At 38.9% G+C, this 21819-nt stretch overlaps 2 protein-coding genes and 1 long non-coding RNA gene across 18 annotated transcripts in view; 2 read left to right on the forward strand and 1 right to left on the reverse strand.

Annotated features, from left to right (window-relative positions):
- LOC147176457 (uncharacterized) overlaps window positions 1-21819 on the forward strand; it is a 37989-nt gene that overhangs the window by 7472 nt on the left and 8698 nt on the right. The window contains exon 2 of the long non-coding RNA XR_015094555.1: window positions 16375-16531. This is a non-coding gene — a long non-coding RNA (uncharacterized LOC147176457). The remainder of the gene's footprint in view (window positions 1-16374; window positions 16532-21819) is intronic.
- LOC147176458 (uncharacterized) lies at window positions 956-12399 on the forward strand. The gene is made up of 2 exons (XM_086073080.1): window positions 956-7406; window positions 9603-12399. The coding sequence occupies exon 1, from the start codon at window positions 5549-5551 to the stop codon at window positions 6800-6802; it is 1254 nt and encodes a 417-aa protein (XP_085929206.1). The 5' UTR covers window positions 956-5548; the 3' UTR covers window positions 6803-7406; window positions 9603-12399.
- The window catches only part of LOC147176459 (aldo-keto reductase family 1 member B1), a 32603-nt gene continuing 23845 nt past the window's right edge, over window positions 13062-21819 (reverse strand). For 12 of the 16 annotated variants that reach the window (XM_086073094.1, XM_086073090.1, XM_086073087.1 and 9 more), the window contains 3 exons: window positions 21412-21499; window positions 21256-21339; window positions 13063-14580 (listed from right to left, as the gene is read on the reverse strand). In XM_086073094.1, the coding sequence (XP_085929220.1) occupies window positions 14500-14580; window positions 21256-21339; window positions 21412-21499 (253 nt within the window). In that variant the 3' untranslated portion in view covers window positions 13063-14499. Of the gene's footprint in view, window positions 14581-15432; window positions 16467-21255; window positions 21340-21411; window positions 21500-21819 lie in introns of those variants that run through there. The other 4 variants (XM_086073083.1, XM_086073098.1, XM_086073096.1 and 1 more) reach the window with 4 other exon arrangements.

Raw genomic sequence — 21819 nt, forward strand, 5'->3', positions numbered from 1 at the left:
AAAAATCATTACTTACTTACTTATTATTACTTACTCAAAGCAAAGTTTCAGATTTCTCTTAACTTGTATTTAACAAACCAGATTTGCATTATCTATGTATCTAATAATATATGTCCTTTTAACTTTTTCCCTCATTTCTATTTTAAGCCATTATCATCCAAAATTCTGCATCTTCATAACCATCTTTGTTCATTTTTCTTTTGATCATTTTTTCATGTGGTTTTTATTTTGTCCTGCAGGTTGGTTATTTTTGTGTGTTGAGCTGGCCAGCAAAGTCATATTTTGCTATCCACAAATTTAGATGTTTTATTTTAGAAGGAAATTGGCTTTCTACAAATTTCCAGTCCTTACACATTCATTTTTGTTTTCGGATCCTTTGTATCAACCTTTTTGCTGTTTGTTTTTCCCATTTTTGAGTCAGTGGTTCACTTGGGGTGACTATACTGACTTGTCCCTGAACAGGGTGACAATAACTTTCTGTCTAAGGTAATTCTCAAACATCTACCACAAGTGGCGGATAATTCTTGCCTTTGCTTCCTCAGACAGTTGTCACTTTAATTTCCTGTTCAAATGAGGTAGCGAACCTCCACTCACACTTTTACACATATACAAGTTGTTTTTTCACGGAATTTAAGTAGGTACAGGACACCGTCGCCCTTTTCACAGTTTAATAGACTACTACTGTGTCTACCTGATAGGGACTAGGATTGTCGTTTTTTTTTTTTTACTTTTGCTGCTGTCACCAAGATGCGCATTTCACTCATTCCTGAGTGTGTGAGTATTCTACTCACCAGAGCTGTCTTCACTCCTTTGAGCTTCCCGTCAACCCTCAATTTCCAGACGCAGAGCCGAGGCCTCGGGTCCCGTAAAGGATCTTTGTGCCAGAGTGTTCGGCAGAATGTGCTTCAGAGCGGTAGGAGGTTGTAACTGAGGCACACCTCTCCCTGTTCTCCTCGCTAGCTTGTGAAAAGGTACTAAGGTGTCTTCTCGCCTTCATTGTGTTGTGTTTTTTATGAATGTCAGCTTATTGAACCTGACATATGGGTAAGCAGTTTATTCACAAATGTCATTTTTTAAAACAAATCCTAATATGGTTCACTGTAAGAATGAGATCTGTCTCTTTGCAAAATCTTTAAGGTTCATGGATTAGAAAAATGCCCATGCTATTAATTTTTTTTAATGACTTTGATTTAATTTAAAATATTTGTGGGATCCTTTTCTTTTTAACAATTTGTAACAATGCCCCTTGTTCTGTGTTTGTTTGCTTCTTTTTTTGTCTTTATATGTATATATATATATATCTTGACGTTTTATGTAATTGACTTGATTGTAACATTATGCGGTGTTTCAATTGTTTGTATTGAAAAAACAAACAAACTAAACCTCACATTATCTCAGAATTAAAAAGCACCTTCACTTCCTCCTCTTCTTCTGCAAAAAGATCCGTGCGTGATACTGGCTGATCTTATACTTGCTGCCACCTGCTGGCCGTTTCTTTTAAATAACATTGCAGTCAAGTCTTCAGTCAGAAGCTGCGTCAGACCCTCCTGTACACTTTTGCATGGAAAAAACGCTTATGACGTATAACTATGACTTTTATGATTATTGATACGTCTTATGTATGGAAAGAGTTAAACATTTCCAACATAATCTTCCAGACAAAACGTCACCCCACAAGCTCTTGTTTGTAAAGAGCGACGATTGCAGCACAAAATTTTGGCATTTGAACAGCAATCTCCTGTAGAAATCACAAGGCAAGGTGTAACAAAGCAAATAAATTGTTAATGATTTTCAATTTAAGTTAAGTTATTTTGAAATCGTTAAGCTATTTTGCCTCTCAGTATGCAAAATTGCTGGTGTAACTTATTGTGTCTGATTAACTGTTTAGTTTTGTTTTTCTTACACATAGCAATCCCATTCCCTTTCATCAAATCGACAAATATGACAGACTGTAGTCTCAGGTTGTAACAGTGTTAACTTTGTTAACATTTTTACTGTTTTACTTTATATTTTAACCATTTTGTATTTAGTTATAGCTGTGTAGATGTAGGTATAATTATGTTAACTCAGTATGGCTCAATGAATAGAATTGTATTCTTATCTGTGTTACTTTCATGAGAAAGGGCAACGGGTTTGTACATTTGCTATCTTTATGGGAGTTTCGGTCTCTGCCGGTCGGAAGGGAGTTACAGGCTTATTATTATTGTTTTTCTCTAATCTGATTTATACCCATGGGAACAGATTCTCTTGTATTCACTGAGTTGTAATCAAATGTACTGTGGGCTGATGGGAGGAGACTTTTCTATTCACCGATTTTTCAATAAATAATGATGTGACGGGGAGCTGGAGACACAATCTGAACAAACTGCTTGAGAGAGTTCAATTGTTGTCATCAAAAGCTTTTGATACCTTTGCAAAGGGACTTCTTCACCAGGATCTCACCATTCAGTTAATTGAACACGCAAAGAGTACAATACTTAATATTGTCTACTCTAACAAATGGTGTCCCCGACGCTGAATTCTAACGGATGGTGGCGTTATTGACGTAGAGCAGGCTGCGGCGCTCCCCGACGGGCGGAATTTCTGGCGCCATATTAATTCCGGTAAGTGGAGATTTTTATCCACGTAGAGAAATTCTGTCTGTTTGGAGGCGCTATAGCCGGTTTTTCGTCTTCTAAATTGTCTAAAATTTTAAATGAGATCTGTGTGAACAAGTTGTAGTTTGATGTCGTTTTATTGTGAGTTGGGATAATTCCGACGATATTGAACTAAACACGTCGTGGGGTGGTGCATTTAGAAGTGACGTAAATGCAGCCTGTAGAGATGAAGCTTTTTTTTAAACGGGAAGAAGTAGTGAATTTAATTTGTTGATTTGTTTTGTTTCTTGTCACGCTACGAAGAATCCTTAGACCATAATATATATTGAATAAAAGGGTTGCCGGATGACGTAAAAAGTCTTTCTTTTTACTAAGTATCGCGAAGATTATGGTATTGCGCTTCTGTCTTTTTTGGCGGTTTTGGCCGATTGGAGGACTAGTATCATAATAGCTCATGACTCTTGGTGAGAAAATCCTATTTACACGTAATATTTTTTTTTTGGAAAAAGCGCCTGTTTGAAATTGAACAGTATTGAGGGGTCCAGGTTGATTACAATAATAATTGGATTTGTATTACTGTATTTGCAATCGAGAGATTACGTGACTTTTATTTTATTTTTTGGCGTTCCTACGATTGTAGTTTTGGGGTCAGGATTACCGTATGAATTCCTTTTGTTCTACGGTTGAATTCGATAGCGCGTGACAAGTTAGTTTGAAAATGAGCGCCTTGCAAAAATTTTGCAATATAGGGAGAACAGTTTAGCTCAGCGGGATTGGATAACCGCTGTGTATAAACGAGAGGTCACGTGATTCTTATGTGTGTCTGTTGTGTGGCCATATGTGTTAACCTATTGAACTATTATAACTAAAAGTGAGACGTCACTGTATTGATAAATATTAATACTACTTGCGTAGAATAGAAACCGGAAGTAAACATAAAAAACTACAAACAAAATGGAGGGCGTTTTTGACCGGGATACAGAATGGTTTGACCTGAATGCGCTTCCGGTTCATAGCCGGAATCTGTGTCTAGATATACAAGTTAAGACTGCATTTGATGTTGCTGTAGAAGCAATGCCCGAAAAACATCGACAAAAAATGAAAAAGCTGATAATGGATTGGACAACGGCGGGCTGTGACAAAGGATGGTTTCCACCTTTGACATCCACTGTTTGTTTGGTAGCTTTGATGAAAGCAGTGGAATTTGCATGCATGAAAAAACGGCTTTCGCTGGACAAAATGGTACGTCAGACTTTTGTATTTTCTTTGAATGGAAGGAGAGTTAGACAAAATCGGAAAAAGGTGGCTAAATTGATGTGCAATGCTAGACTGTTGGCTTTGGGTAGTTCTGTAAAACCCGCTCGGGGGGCCTTAGCAAATGCTGCTAATGATGCTAAAATGACTCCAGCTCCTGTGGAAGCTATTAACCCGTTTACTGAATTACCGTACAAAACTGCGGTTCAAATGCCACAGAATTTGCAAGCGCCGATTTTAAAGGTGAATGGTGGTAATCTCGATGTGGATTGGAATGGTGGAAAATGTGATATAAATTCTCGGCCAATTCGATCTAATTTACAGGCCGCGGCTGACGGCTTAGCAGCTGGCGTAAGCGCTTCTGTGACACGATTGGAGAGTAAATTAAACGAAATATTGATGATGAAGGATGTTCCGCAAGCAAAATTGAACCAAGCGGGTGCTTTTCAATTGGAACTGTCTAGACACGCTGAAGTGCCCCAGGTTATTCGTAACAAATGGCGTGTGATTCTTTCTCGCTTTGAGGAGGTTGCGAACGAACAATTGACAGAAGAAGAACGCTTATTAAGGGCGCAACGTGATGAATTGTTTCAACGACATGAACTTGATATGACTAATGAAATTTCTGATGCATTGACGAAGAGCTGTCAAATTGTAGAGATTCGACAACAGTTAGCTGATCTGACATGTGCTGTTGGTGACGTCATGAGACAACGTGGCTTTGGCGCATCCGATAAACTCCCAGAGGCTACTCCTGTATAAATTGTAACCCGATCAAAAGGGGTGTTGCAAGCGCCCATGTTGACGAAGGTGGATCCAGCCACCCGTAATTCAGCTACTGTATACAGACCCTATTTGCCATCTGATTTGTGCGTGCTTGTAAAAAAACTTCCTCCGATGCAGACGGGAGGGGAGAATTGGCTGCGGTTGCTTCAGAGGGAAGTGACTGGGCAGATTTTAACTGCAGGAGATATACGTACGCTTTTGACACAAGCATGTCCTCTGTCTCAACTCGAAGTGTTGTTGACTAATTCAGGAATGTCGTCTTTGTGTGACGGTGAGGCATTATCACGTGATAATTACTTAATGCTGTTTGGAGCACTTGGCGAATTGTTCCCACTCCCTGAAGTTGTCATCTCTGACTTGATATTTGCTCCCAAAGTTGACGAAGAGGCCGCGGCGTTTATTGACCGTGCTCTTGTGGACTTTTCTTTAAAGACTGGCCACTTGCCAAATGATTCTGCACTGTATTCACAAATATTTCGAGCTGCGGTGTTAAGGGGTGTGCCTAAGTCTGTTGTGCAGGCTATGGACGCGAATCCGGATTTGCCTGGAACCGACCATGACAGGTGGTTGTCTCATCTGAAACACCAGTTGAGAAGGTATGCAAAAGTTGTCGAATCAAAAACTGAAAAACATTTAAGTACTGAAAAACAATTGGCGATTTTACAATTGCAGACTTTAAAAAAACAGGAGGATTTTGTTCCTCCGGCTTCTGCTGAAATGTCATCATCTGAAAATGTCATGGGAGGGTGTGTTTTGTATCAGTCAGAGCCGTTTCCTCACCAAGACCAGTGTTTCAGTTGTGGCCGTTCTGGACACTGGGCAAATGCCTGCCGGCAGTTCCCACGTGTGCGAGGACGGGGGAGGCGTCAACAGAGAGGACGAGGCTCCTACCGGCAAAGGGGACGTGGCTCATGGGGCCCTTCCACACGCCCGGCTGCATCACAACAACAACATTACGCTCCTGTGCCTTACCAACAGCTCCTGCCGCCACCTGGTGGACAATTTCCGCAATGACTGGACCTGAATTCACATGTCATGGCATGCAGGAGCCAATGATTGACATGACGGTAGGCGGAACTGTTTTTTCATTTATGGTAGATACTGGAGCTCGACATTCTACCATTATAAAATTGCCACCTGACAGTACGCTCACCACGGATGGTATTTCGCTCATTGGATTTAAGGGAGAACAGACTGTTTTGCATATGACATCTCCGCTTCACACACAGTGCTTCTCACAGACTTTTTTGCACGAATTTGTCTATGCTCCGAATTGTCCTGTGAATCTTTTGGGAAGGGATCTTCTCATAAAAACTGCTCCATTGATCCAGTGTGGACCGGACGGAATTACACTTCAGTTCCCAGACGGACACACTCATCACTGTAATGGTGAATCCGCATCCAACGTCTCCACCCAGTTTGCAGTGATGCCTCAAAACGCCATGACATGCACCCCTGCTGACATCTACTGGGCAAAGGTTGACACTGATTCTTCCGGCTGGAGGGACGCTGAGAACTTTTGGAAGCTATGGTCTTCTTGGGTGAGATATCTAAGATCATATGAGATGGTTTCTGACTGTATGCATTGCACATTGTTCTATGACAGGAGAAGTGATGAGATATACAGTGAAGCTTTTAGTACAGTTGCTGACAACGCCTGGGAGTTGCGTGTCGGTGATTTGTTTGCAGGAAAACCCGGCGTGGCATTTTCTGTTAATCTGACTGAAGAACAATCTCGATGGTACAAGATGGCGGAGCCACCTGATGAATCTATGCTGGCATGTCATCCTCATATTTCACTGATGGTGTCATCCCGGCATACGGCAAAAGATTTGGGTCCATTTGTCCTGGCCTGCACAAGAGCAACTGATTGGCAACACTCTATACACACAGATTTATTGTATTCCAAATCTCTTGATGCCTATTGGATTAAATCTGACTTGTTTTCCTCCATGTCTGTTTTAGAACATCAACTTTTGGATCGGCATCATGGAAGGGAGACATCTGACAGCGAGTTTGCTGGTGACATGTTGAGAACCTTGCCTACTGCACTGTGGTCTACTGACCCGACTGATGTGGGCCTGTGTAATGTTGCTCCAGTAACTTTTGAATTGAAACATGACCCCGTTTGGGTGCAACAATATAAAATGAAAAATGAAGGGTGACTTGGCATCTCAGTAACAATTGAGGGTTTGCTGAAAGCGGGGGTCCTTTGTAAAATTGATAAGTCTACCTATAATACTCCTATTCTCCCAGTGGAAAAGAAAAATACTGGTAAATTTCGAATGGTGCATGATCTCCGAGCTATTAATGCTAAAGTTTTGACACCTGCACTCCCGGTGCCAAATCCGCATTCTGCGCTGTCACAAATTACTCCATTGCATACGCATTTCACCTGCATTGATCTTGCAAATGCATTTTTTTGTATCCCTCTTCACCAGTCTATGCAGAAGTATTTTGCATTTACGTGGAATGATGAGTGTTACTCCTATACCCGGTTACCACAGGGTTTTGTTTTGTCTCCTGGAGTTTTCAATGCTTCCCTTCGACAGCTGCTGTCAACTCTCCAACTTCCTACTGATGTTCTTTTGGTGCAATATGTAGATGATCTACTCCTAGCGGCACCATCTGAGGAGTCCTGCCTACAAGCTACACAGCTCCTTTTAGGCCACCTGGCTTCGGTGGGTTTGAAGTGCTCCAAAGACAAACTCCAAATTGCCCGACCTCAGGTTTCCTTCCTGGGTCGGCTTATATCAAAGCGTGGAACAGGTATTTCTCCGTCACACAAAGATGACATCTTGCATCATCCCAAACCGACAAATGTGAAACAAATGTTGGCTTTTCTGGGTCTGTGTAACTACTCCAGACATCATGTTCCGGATTTTGCGGAACTGACTCACTCTCTCAGACAATTAGTGAATGAAAAAGGAATGAGGAACCTGTCGCATGTTCTAAATTGGACACAAGCTGCTGAGAACTCTTTTGTTCTGCTGAAACAGTTTTTGTCATCGGCAGCGGCTCTTGTCGTACCTGATTACAAAAACATGTTTTTCCTTGATGTTTCTGAAAAATCCAGCAGTGTGTCGGCTGTTCTTTTTCAAAAGGGGGAAGATGGTAATAGACATGTTTGTCTTTATGCGTCAACACCTCTTGAGAAATATGAACAACGTCATCCTCTTTGTGCAGCTTTTGCTTCAGCACTAGCTCGCTTGATTCAGAAAACATCTCATATTGTGCTACATCACCCGCTTACAGTACGTACATCACATAGTACAGTGCAGTACGTAACCAGCCAAGCATTTACTATGACGGGGGGACGACAGAGAAAGATTGAATCAGTCCTGACACAACCTCACATTTTGTTTGTACATGAGGGAATTAACATGGCAGAAGGCATGTTGGAGGGACAATCCCACTGCTGCACTCAGCGTGTTTTGGAAGAAAACTCACTGAGAAATGACCTTTACGACATCCCAATAGACGACGCAGAAATGACGTTATTTACTGATGGATGTTGTTTTAAGGGTAATGATGGACTCCAGTCAGGTTTTGCAGTAACACAGATGATTGGAACAACTTTTGACTTGAGAGTGGCAGATAGACTCACAGGGCCACAGTCAGCTCAAAGAGCAGAAATAGTGGCAGTAACAGCTGCATTAAAAATAGCAAAAGACAAGACTGTAAACATTTACACTGACTCGGCGTATGCACATATAGTGATACACACAGCCATAAGAGAATGGCAAAGAAATGATTTCATGACTGTTTCAGGGTCGCCGATCAAACACCATCAAGATATTTTTGATCTAAAAAAAACGCCTTGCTATTGCCCAGAGCGGTTGCTGTGATTAAATGTAGGGGACATTAAAAAAAGAATGATTTTGTGTCGGAAGGAAATGATTCAGCAGACAAGGCGTCAAAACAAGCAGCGGGCTACAGCCCAACACTTCAATTGATGGTGAGCGAAGATGAATTAGGACAAGAACTAACCATAGAAACAATTAAGCTGTGGCAGGAGAAGGCCAGTCCGGAAGAACAGAGTGTGTGGCTGGCAAAAGGCGGACAAAAGGATGAAACAGGTATATGGCGGAAAGAAGTTAAATATATCCCATCGCAGAAACAACTAAAAAATCTCATTTCTGAAGCCAATGGACTGTGCCATGTTGGCACAGAGGAAATAATGAGACGATTATGTAACTGGTGGCATCCTTACATGAGACAAATTGTTAAAAATGAACTGCAGGACTGCAGTGTTTGTAACAAATTTAACAGTAAAATGACATCCAAACCTCCTCCTGGCACTCATGATCCAGAAGTGACTGCTCCAGGACAAGTAATCTCAATGGATTTTACAGATATGATTAAACCAGTGGAAGGATACCGATATTTGTTGGTAATTGTGGATTCCTTTTCCGGATGGCCGGAGGCATATCAATGTAAATCTGAGACAGCAGAGGTTGTGGTAAAACATTTGATTAATCATTATATACCATCACATGGGTTTCCCAGGAAAATTAGATCAGACAATGGGACTCATTTCAAAAATAAACATCTACAGGAAGTAGAACAAGCATTGGGGCTGAGACACACTTTTGGATCAGTGTATCATCCTCAATCTCAAGGACAGGTTGAGCGAATGAATAGAAATATTAAAGAAAAATTAGCTAAAGCACTGGCCTCGTCAAATTTGAATTGGCTACAAGCCCTTCCAATTGCACTAATGAATGTGCGAATGTCATTAAACTCAGCTAAAGGCTGGACTCCATTTGAAGGTCACAAAAACAGACCATTTCCGGCTCCAAATACACCGCTGGAAGAGTCACACATTGAAGGACCTCCAATACTAAAACAATTAGTATCTACATTTTCTAAGCTAACAAAAAAGTGGCCAGTTGCTCCTTTAGAAATAAATGATTGTGAATATGTGTGGTTAAAGGTGACTAAGAGAAAATGGTTCTTCCCCAGATGGACGGGCCCTCACCGGGTAACTGAAAGAACGTCTTGTGCAGTGCGCTTGCATAAGAAGGGGGACACCTGGTACCACCTGTCATCTACCAGGCCGGCCGGGACACCTGCTGGCTCAGCAATCCGACCTGCGATCACCGGATGTCCTGACCTGGGAGCCACGTCAGCTGAATCCATGCCCGGTTCCGGAGCTGCCGTTTGAGGACATCAGTCAACTAAGATCAAGTCAAGTGCCTTTTCTTGGGCAATCATTCCACGAAGAGTCACATTTTCGGGCAGAATAATCCCGGTGACAAATCGAAGAATTTGGGTAGTCTACCCCAGATTCTTAAAGAAGAGAAAAACTATTGCGTCACTTTTTTCATTCAACAAAGAACTTCATCACGAGATGGCTTCAAAGCAGAAACATATATCCGTCTGCTGCATCGCGACATTTCTTCTCATATTGACTTGGTATTTTTGTCAGCCTTTTGACACAACTTTGAACGCAATTACAACGTATCGTATTAAGCGAAGTATTAAGTCTCCATATAATCCCTGGGTCACATTCTGGACTTATAATACATCAATTGCTGTGACAGTTGCTCTAAATACAAACACTTCTGTTAAAATTCCTATTAAATCCTTAAAGGGATTTGGTAGGGGGAGACAGACGGGGGGGGATTGGATAAATTACTGGTGGTATCTGACAGGACATGTACAACGAGATTGGAATGCTCTAATAACAACACAGGATGGAAGATACTGGCGTCCGGGAACTAGTGAGGAGGCAATCTTCTTTAGCAAAAGAATAACATTGCGTAATATGGGGGGTCGACTCTATATGACCTTTATTTTTCCAGAAGGTAAATTACGGTCACAAAAACACAACAATTGATAACGCCTCCTGTTTTGGATTTCTGTTGTGGGCCTGGTTCTCCGGACATGACCCATATTTCCCCATTTTAGTATGCGTAAATAAAACAATGAGTAATTTAGAACAGCCAAAAATGACTAACTACACAATGGAGAGCGGAGTGAAGGCGGTCAGCGTACCAACTGATGGAATAGTTGAGAGGTTTCGGGTTACAACAGGATTTTCCGGGGGCAGTAACAATTGGCTATTATTGGTGAACGAAGCGGCTCGAGCCTCTGATAAAAATAACTGTGTTGTATGTGTAGGTCCGCGTCCTTTATTGAAAATCATTCCGGCTAAAATAGATGATCACTGTGTAATGGAACTAATGAATAAGGCTGTCCCCAATGTAAAATGCTCGCAATGGGATAAGGTGTATCCCCTCGTCGATTGGCAGAAAACTAAACCAGTATTTTCAAACACAGTTGCAAATGGTAATTTTTCATGTATTAAAATGACAGGTACTGGAGAACAGTTGGGGGAACTAAATTACATCACTCAGTGCGTGTCAATAGTAGATGTGGGACAGAAGTTCCAACCACGATCCAGGGCGGACATATACTGGTGGTGCGGTGATAACAGAATATTTGATAAGTTGCCTTTAAATACAAAAGGATATTGTGCCCTCATAACCCTTCTCATGCCAGTACAAATCTACCCCATCTCTATTGATAACCTGTTACAAATGATTGATAATTGGGAACCAAAACCTCCTTCTTTTCAGAGGACCAAACGACATTCTTGGCAAGAACAGAATGTTCCCACCTACATTGATGCAATTGGAGTACCAAGAGGTGTGCCAGATGAATACAAATTAACTGATCAAGTACTCTCAGGATTTGAATCTGTAATTTGCTGGTGGTGCACCATAAACAAAAATGTAGATAGAATTAATTATATACATTATAATGTACAAAGGCTAGGAAATTGGACTCAGTCTGGCTTTGAGGCTGTACGCGGCCAGTTAGCCGCCACATCTTTGATGACATTCCAAAATCTAATTGCACTAGATATGTTACTGGCAGAAAAGGGCGGAGTTTGCTCAATGTTTGGAGATCAGTGTTGCACTTTTATTCCTAACAATACTGCTCCAGATGGAAGTCTGACAATTGCAATTGAAGGGCTGCGAACACTCAATAAGAAAATGAAAGAGCAATCCGGTGTAGATACTTCTGTATGGGATAATTGGATGAATGTGTTTGGCCGCTATAAAGCTTTGATTTCCTCAATTTTGATATCTGCGGCTGTTTTCACTGCATTATTAACGATTTGTGGATGTTGTTTAATACCATGTATTCGTTCTCTCTGCCAAAGACTTATTACCACTGCTATTGAAAAACATGATGCACAAAATAAGTCCTCTCATATGATGGTGGCTTCTGCTAAACCATACGTGTCTTCTATCGCATCCAATGAGAGGGACGAGGATCCTGCTGGCATCTTTTTGTAAAAATGTTTGTTTTGGGCTCTTTTGAGAGCCCAATTGAAGGAATGTTAACTTTGTTAACATTTTTACTGTTTTACTTTATATTTTAACCATTTTGTATTTAGTTATAGCTGTGTAGATGTAGGTATAATTATGTTAACTCAGTATGGCTCAATGAATAGAATTGTATTCTTATCTGTGTTACTTTCATGAGAAAGGGCAACGGGTTTGTACATTTGCTATCTTTATGGGAGTTTCGGTCTCTGCCGGTCGGAAGGGAGGCACAGGCTTATTATTATTGTTTTTCTCTAATCTGATTTATACCCATGGGAACAGATTCTCTTGTATTCACTGAGTTGTAATCAAATGTACTGTGGGCTGATGGGAGGAGACTTTTCTATTCACCGACTTTTCAATAAATAATGATGTGACGGGGAGCCGGAGACACAATCTGAACAAACTGCTTGAGAGAGTTCAATTGTTGTCATCAAAAGCTTTTGATACCTTTGCAAAGGGACTTCTTCACCAGGATCTCACCATTCAGTTAATTGAACACGCAAAGAGTACAATACTTAATATTGTCTACTCTAACAACAGTTAGACTAAACCAAAGAGGTCTGTGATGTGATGGATGAGACAGCAGCAGTAGTTAGTTGATTACAGTGTCTCTGCTGCATGAAGTGGACTGATAATTGTCATATTGCTATTTAAAGAGATGAATGTGGGCCTAAGTTAGAGATGTTTATATAAATTTTGGTGACGATTGGTCGTAGTTGACACATTAAGCTTTTTATAGTGCGCGTCAATGGGGAGGAATGCTGAATGCCAATATAATTCAAAATATTGTGGCGATTGTACTTTATATATTTTCAGAGGTTGAACTTGGCATAAGACTCTCCTAAAATAGCAATATGATCGGTTTGTTTACGTTTGGCCAGACGTACGTCAGTAGAATCACACCGAAGGAAATCACTACAAGTCAAAACGGCAGTATTAATTCATTAAACCCAACACAATTAATGATACTTTTATGTAATGTTTAAAAAGGAAAGGCAAGGCAAGTTTATTTGTATAGCACATTTTATACACAAGGCAACTCAATGTGCTTTACACAAGGAAAGACAACACCTACAAGCATCAATAAACAATAAACATTCAGAAGCAAAAAAAGAGAAAACAAAAGTAGGTTACAAAATTTACTAAAAGAACATACATTGACAATCTTAAAATATAGCAAACTTTTAAAACATTTTGTGTAAGGAAGTTTCTAAATTAATTAAAATGAAAAAAATAACACAATTTAAAAATGTTTAAAAGATCTTAATCAAAGGTATAGGAAAAAAGCTAAATTTTTAACTTGGATTTAAAAGCATATACATACATGGCTGACTTCACTTTTGTTGGTAGCTTTTTCCATTTGTGTGCAGCATAACAGTTAAATGCAGCTTCACCGTGTTTACTTTCAACTCTGGGTTCCACTAATTGACCCAAGTCTGCAGATCTCAGAGCCCTGCTAGGTTTCTATTCAATCAGTATTTCCTGGATATATTCAGGACCCAAATCTGAATATATGTGTTTGATTGGTGATTTATAGACCAGTAGCAGAGTTTGGAAATCCAATCTACAGCTGACTGGAAGCCAGTGTAAACCCTGAAGGACTGGAGTGATATATTCTGATCTCTGTTTTGGTTAGAATTCGAAATTCGGTATTCTGAATGAGCTGCAATTGTCTGATGTTCTTTTGAGACCATTCAGAAGGCAACAATCAAGTCTGCTGGAGATAAAAAACATGGATAAACTTCTCTTAGTCTGCTTGGAGCATGCAGTCCTTCAGTCCGGAGATGTTTTTCAGCTGGTAAAAAGCTGTTTTTATCAGCACTCCAAGATTTCGAACTTGGTCTTTGGTTTCTAAAGACAGTGATTTCAAGCTGTTTTCTAACAGCAACCCTCTTTTCTTTATTGCCGAAAACAATGACATTGTTTTGTTTTCGTTTAGCTGAAGGACATTTTGGTTCATCCAGTTGTTAATTTGCTCTAGACAGTGACACAATACGTTAACTGAACTGCTGTCATTTGTCATCAGTTTCATGGAAGTGGCCTGTTGGTAGTCCGTGCTTGTCCAATGAGAGGACAAACAGCCAGATTGTGTTTATCCCAGTGGTTGACCTAAAGATGGCGCCACAGAGATGTTTTTTGCCCAAAATTCACACTAAAATGTCAAAAATAATGACCAGGACATGTAGACAGCAGTAGACACCCGTTTGTACAGTTTATCAGCGTTGAGTTGCACTTTGACTTAACTTAACAATGTCTGTTCCAATACTTTTGCTCACTTGAAAAGTGGGTGATTTCATACAAAAGGTGCTCTGTTCCGAGTTATTTAACACATCCAGATGCAAATACCATGAAATAAAAGCCATACAGATTTTGAGCTTTTATCTCATAATTATCTTTTCATCCAAAATCCTCAGTATACAACACTAACATAGGAATTGACCTTACCGTTCCAATACTTTTGGAGGCGACTGTAATGTAGATATAAAGCTGGCATAATTAAGATTGTGTGGACTTACTCGTCAGGTTTGAGCCCCCCTAAGTCCTTGTTTCAATTGTCTTAGTGCTTTCATGTCTTCTTCATGTAGACTGAAGTCAAAGATCTGCACATAACACCAAGAGTATGGCAAGATTTTAGTTTGAAAAAAAAAAGTGCACCAATACTGATATTCAAAAACTCTCATCATGAACCATTGTGAAAAACACATCATGGGTGCATTGAGCCCATTTCGAAAAATGAGAACCGTGGCCTCATATTTTGAGGTTTGGATCCTCACCACTGCAGCCTCATACTTGGCGGCAAGTTAATGATGAAGGTCACAGACAGCTGAAGCCAAAATTACCGTAACATGTAAAAATAGCATAGAATAAATCCTCTGGCAACCATCCTGGAAGCATTTTGAATTATTTTCAAATAATGAACAGATTGGGATGCAGATCATGAAGAGGTTTTTCTTATTACCTCACTTTACCAGCAACAGTTTGTCAAAACACTTAATCGTTCTGGAGACTGTTGTGGCTACATATGCTCAACATTTCAAAAGCAGGGATAATTTGATGGGCCACAGATCAGAACGTTTCTTACTTAATGACTACAATAACTGCTGTTGAGGCTAGAGTTTAAAGGGATACTTGACTGATTGAGCCATTTTCAACAGTAAAAAGTTAATATTTTGTCTAGAATGAATGTGATGACTTTTTTTCATGAACAATTAATACCTTTAAAAACTTTTTTTTTTCCACTTGTTGTCGATTGAAGATGACATCACCTGTACTGAGGAAGTAGGTAATGACCAATCATGGCTCAGTTTGCTCACCAAACCCAGAAAACATGTGAGCCATGATTGGTCGTTACATACTTCCTCATCTTCAATCAACAGAAAGTCGAAACAATTTTTTTAAAGGTATTAATTGTACAAGAAAAATAATGAAGTTATCAAATTTATTCTGGACAAAATATTTTTATATTATATATATTATGTTAAACTTTTTACTGCTGAAAATGTCTCAATCAGTCAAGTATCTATTTAATGTAACGTAATGCCAATTTTTAAACATTCTGCGAAAAATATTACTATTAAAAAAAAAAAAATCATATCTCAAAAATGTGATGTGATTAGCACTACCAGGTTTAGATTCAGTGTCCAAAAATTACCCATAATCCGTTTAAAAATCATCTTGACCAGTGTTAGGATTATAGAGTAATTGTTGTGCTGTGCAATTCAACAGTGTGCATAATTGTTCTTATTCTACTAAATAATATCCCGCCGTAATGTTCTTGACAAAATGTAGAAAATATGTAAACTCGGACGAATTGTTACGGCACTGAATTTCTGTAGATTGGCAGTTCTGCAGATGGATGGAGTGGGTAAATCTTATCTAAAAAAAATTCTTTAAATCCCGTTGTTCTTATTTTCAGTTTGTGTGGAGGTTTTGGGATCTCTTGTACATATTTCATTGATTACATTTTCTTCTAGTAAAATAGTGATACCACCAATAATTGTGATAATTTATCCATCCATCCATCTTCTTAACCGCTTGTCCTCACAAGGGTCGAGGCAGGCGCTGGAGCCTATCCCAGCTGGCTTCGGGCAGTAGGCGGGGTACACCCTGAACTGGTTGCCAGCCAATCGTAGGGCAGACAGAGACAAACAACCATTCACCCTCACAATCACACCTATGGACAATTTGGAGTGTTCAATTAACCTGCCATGCATGCCTTTAGAATGGAGGAACCCGTGAGATGCTGTGACTATCGCGAGACCTACAGCGAGACCGGAAATACCCAACATGGTGGCGCCCTGCTGCTAAGACAGAACTAGCTCTATTATGCTAAACCAAATCAGAATTTAACCACCATATATCTTGGCCTTTCTCTTCTCTCTTTCATCCGGCAGATTTGGAATACCACCCAGTGTGGAGGACCTTGAACGTTTCATTGACGGATATTTTTACAGCTGCGCGATGGAGGATCTTTCCTTCGAGAAACCTTCGAAGAAGAGAAAAAATTACTCAGCGACGGACACGGACGATCTAACCACTACGGACGTTTCGGTCAGTATGCTGGAGTCCATAAATAAAAAACTAGATGTCCTCTGCCTCATACGCGAGAACGTTAAAGAATTAAAGGTAAACTTGGAATTTGTCGGCCAACAGGTAAGTGACCTCCAACAAGATAATGCCGAGTTACGCTCTTCACTCGCGGCTGTTTCAGCCGAGTTGGAAACTAATAAAAAAGAGAATAAATGCTAAAAGAAAGTGTTTTGGATGTCAAATCCAGAATTTATTATTCTCAGGTATATCCGAGAATACCTCTGACAATCCAGAGGTCGAGATAAAAAAAATTATGACAACGTCGTTAAAAATTCCTCAGGAGACGGTAAATAACATCTCTTTTCACCGGGTACATCGGCTTGGAGCCCGTAGGGGCAACAAACCCCGTCCTATTATCGCCAAGTTTGAGCATTTTAAACAGAAATAATTTGTTAAAAGTAAAGGGACCTCTTTCGGAATGAATGACCAATTCCCGAGAGAGATTAATGAGCGGTGAAAGGACTGTTTCCTTTAATGAGACAAAATAGGCAGGAGGGTAAACAGACTACGATAGTCGTTGATAAGCTATACATCGATGGTCAACTATTCCGGAACCCCAACTCCACTCCCTGGCTGTTCTAATTGGCATTGGTGGAACTAAACTTTGTTTGATTATTAGATGTATACATGTATGTATGTATATGTGGTTATAAAACCTAAAATATGAATACTCATTATGTTTAGGCTATATTACAATATAATATTAATACATAACTATATCTAAAATATATTTAAACAAAAAATCTCGCTTAGGTTACCAGTTACTGGTGTATTGTTATCTGTTTAATCACCCGCTAATTTCCTTCACTTTCACCTCCCTCCCCGTTTTTTCACTGTTAGATTTACTTACACGTTACCTCATATTTTACACAAATTACATAAACCACCTAACTACTTTGATTCTATCCTATAACATGCCAATATTAACAAATAGCCTATACAGATATATACACAGGACTGAGTCTATATTGTTTGTATGCATAAATTAGTATGCATAAACATTTTAGACCATCTCTTAAAATTAAAAGCAGATATTTGCCTCCTACAAGAAACCCACCAACAAAAATCTGAAGAAAAATTACTTATTGATAAGAATTTTAGCCAAGCGTACTCTGCCCCTTATAACAGTAGACAAAGAGGAGTCTGTATACTCATACATAAGAATTTATTCTTTACTCTAAATAATACAATAACAGACCCAGAGGGCCGATACATTATTATTCAGGTAACTATATTTAATAAAATATATACATTTGGTCATTTATATGCCCCTAATAATGATGATCCGGCCTTTTTCCATGAATTTTTCTCTCAGCTGTTTGAGTTAGCAGCGAACTCTACTATTATTATTGGAGGAGACTTTAACACAATCTTAAATCCATTAATTGATCGTTCTAATAATACAACATGTATAAGGCGATTACAATCTACTTAACTAATAGGGGAATATATGGATTTTGGCCTCGTCGACAGCTGGAGACTTAAAAACCCAACTAAGAAGGAATTTACCTTATTTTCCGCTGTGCATCGGTCTTTTTCAAGATTTTTTTTTTTCTTACAAGTAACTCTATTGCTGATAAAACTGTTACAAAAATACTTCCTATTATTATTAGCGACCATGCACCAGTCTCCCTTACCCTAAAAGTTGATTATACCTTTAAACCACCCCCGACATGGTGTTTTAACATCTCACTGCTAAACAACGCAGAGTTTGACAAAATTATAAGAAGAGAGTGGGCAGACTTTTTGGAAATAAATGACTCTCCAGACTTATCTCCATCTCTTCTCTGGGAAGCTGGGAAAGCGGTAATTAGAGGTAAAATTATATCATATTCATCTTATAAAAAGAAACAGGATCAAAATTTTGAAAAAGACTTGGAAGATAAAATTAAACAACTGACGGATGATTACGCAATAAACCCAAATAACCAAATATGGAATGACTTACAAAATACAAAAATACAGTTAGACGATATGCTATCTAAAAAGACAGAGTTTATAATACAACAATTGAGATACAACAACTTTGAATGTAATAACAAATCAGGTAAATTTCTTGCAAACCAACTTCAACGCAATCAGGAAAAATCTCTTATATGGCTATTAAAGGGACAACTGGTGAATGCACACAATCACCAGAAGACATTAATCACATTTTTTATAACTATTATCGCAACCTATACTCAGAAACTAACAGTTAACTACTGAATATAAAGATATGTTAGATGCGCCACTTACTAGAAACGAGCTGTACAGTGCTCTAGATAGTATGCCGAATGGCAGAGCACCTGGTTATCAGGCTATATTTTTTAAGCACTTCTGGTTAATGCTTGCGCCACTATTCTTAAGAGTAATAACAGAAATTAAAACTAATGGTTACATACGCCCACACATGAATACAGCAGCAATTAAACTTTTATTAAAGCCAGAAAAAGACCCCACCCTTCCATCAAGTTACCGTCCGATTTCACTAATTAACACTGATATTAAAATGATCACTAAGGCTTTCGCATCTAGACTAGAAACGGTAATCTCGACAATCATTCATAGCGACCAAACAGGCTTTATTAAAGGTTGTCACTACTAATAATATTAGGAGGCTCTTTAACCTTATTAGCATGTCACAGCGGCATGATAAAAAGGCAGTTATTATATCATTAAATGCAGAAAAAGCTTTCGACAAAGTTAACCGGTCATTCCTCTTTGCTGTTTTAAATAAATTTGGCTTTGGGAAGTCATTTATTCACCTGGTGTCAGTATTATATGATTCTCCTAAAGCTACAGTTACCATGAATTGGATTACATCTCAGAGTTTTACTCTACAGAGAGGCACATTGTCCCCTTTATTATTTGCGATATTTATTGAGCCGCTTGCATTAGCTATACGCCAGGAAAGAAGGATTCAAGGAATTCACTCTGGGGTAACAGAACACAAAATTAATCTAAATGCCGATGATATTTTACTTTATTTAGAAAAGCCTGCTATTTCGTTAGGGGAAGTATTTAACTTCATAACTAAATTCTCACAGTTATCAGATTATTCTATTAACTGGACAAAATCAACACTACTACCTATTACAGAAAATTCATGGAACCCTGCAAGCCAGGACCCACACTACTCATTTCCTATAGGTAATTTAAAATACTAAGGCATAAAAATCTCACGTAAATTAACTGATTTAATTCATTTAAACTTTACTCCACTTCTGGATAGCATTTACAGTGACTTGGAGCGCTGGAATAATCTTCCCATTTCTCTAATAGGACAAATAGCCACCATCAAAATGAAAATTTTACCCAAAATAAATATTTTTTTCTCAATGATTCCATTTAAAGCTACTGCTAAATGGTTCCAGTTGTTGGACTTGGCCTTTACAATTTTTTATTGAAAAAAAAAATAAAGAAGCAAAGATTAGTCTATCTACTCTTCACAAAAGTAAATCCAAAGGAGGTCTAGAGGCACCAAATTGTATGCACTACTATATAGCTAACCAGCTACAATATATCATTCTATGGGGACAACCCAACAGAGATACTAACTGTTGGCTGGAACTAGAACAGAAGGATTGTAATAACCTCAGACTTCTAAATTTACTCTTCATTACAACATCGATTAAGCGACACGTTTGTTTTAAAATCCCAATGATTTCCGCCACGCTGACTGCCTGGTGAAAGGCACTAGAAATTACAAAAGCCCAAGTGGAGCCCTGTGGGCTTTCTCCCCTATGGCATAACCCCGACTTTCAACTTAACAACCAATCGTTTTATTTAGGTGTGTGGGAGCAGAAAGGAATTACACATCTCTACCATCTTTTCTCAGATAATATGTTTATATCATATATATCCTTGCTCCAAAAATACAAAATAAAAAACAGATTTTTTTTAAATTATCTGCAAGTTAAAAGTATGATAAAGAAACAAATTCCAACACTTCGGGGTACGCTCCAACCGCCTGCTTTAGCTAAAGATATTACAAAGCTTTCTCCGACAACAGCAAAAAAACTCTCAAAAATATATAAGTAACTTTCGTATACAGATACAATGTATTTACCCATGTCTACAGCTCTGGAATTTGACTTTTGGATTCAAGTTTGTGAAAACGTTTTTAAAATGACAAAACACACACATTTACAACTTATCCAATATCAAATTATTCATAGAACATACATTACTCAATATATGATGAAGAAAATGGGACTCTCAGACTCCGACATTTATCTCCAGTGTTTCCAAAACACTACAGACACTTATTTTCATGCTTTATGGTTATGCACTCCGGTTATGTATTTCTGAAGTATTCGGTTTAGGTGAACGGTATGGACTTTTTAATAGGTTTTAGTTGAACTAATGAGTACACACTCATACGCATGCACACATGCACACACATACACACACACATGCACATTCTCACCCACATACACAATAAAAAAATAAAATAAAAAAAATTGAGCAATGATGATGACATGTCAAATCGGTAAAATTACCGAATGAACAATACAAAGCTCTTAAAAATATATATATATATTTTTTAAATAAACAAAAGAATGGAGGAAACCGGAGTACCAGGATAAAAACCTACACAAGCACAGGGAGAACATGCAAACTCCACCCAGGAAGGCCGAAGCCCGGATGTGATAATTTAGTTTAATTTAATTATTATATTGTTTCATCTACACGGGCTATACCTTTGTGTTTTCAAGTAAATGGTGTGACTTGCCACTCTTGGGTATGACAGCAATACCTTGCTGTACATGGTACCTCAGCAAAACCTGTAGAAAATAACATGGTTACATACAAATTATATTATGCATTCTCATAAACATACTGCATATCAAGCTGACCTGTGCAGGGCTGCGTTTGTATTTCCTAGCTATATCTGCAATTACTTGGTCATCTAGGAGCTCATGTGGATCAGTGTCGTCTCTGGATCTGACACGATTAAAAAGAACGAGAGAAAAAAGCAAATGATAAACAGAAAACAATGAAGGCAGGTGTCTTGACATGGAATTCATGTTCTGATAAATACGGCAAGTGTTTTCACACACGAGACGCTCAAAGCGTACAAGACAACGTGACTTGGTTTTACAGTTTCGGTTTTAATTCAATTTGGTTGGGGTTAGTATTAGGCAATCAGTTATGATGGTTAAGGTTAGGATAAGGGGCTAGGAAAAGCATAATATCAATGGGATGTCTCCACTAGGAATTATGAGCTAGAGTGTGTCTGTGTGTGTGTTAACTATAAATTATGT

The sequence above is a fragment of the Leptonotus elevatus genome, chromosome 4, assembly GCF_054856555.1.
Source record: "Leptonotus elevatus isolate MCC_2025b chromosome 4, RoL_Lele_1.0, whole genome shotgun sequence".
In the NCBI taxonomy this organism is placed as follows: Eukaryota; Metazoa; Chordata; class Actinopteri; order Syngnathiformes; family Syngnathidae; genus Leptonotus; species Leptonotus elevatus.

Coding starts and splice junctions, on each gene's coding strand:
- LOC147176458 (XM_086073080.1), top strand. CDS start 5,549: ATGGGGCCCTTCCACACGCCCGGCTGCATCACAACAACAACATTACGC.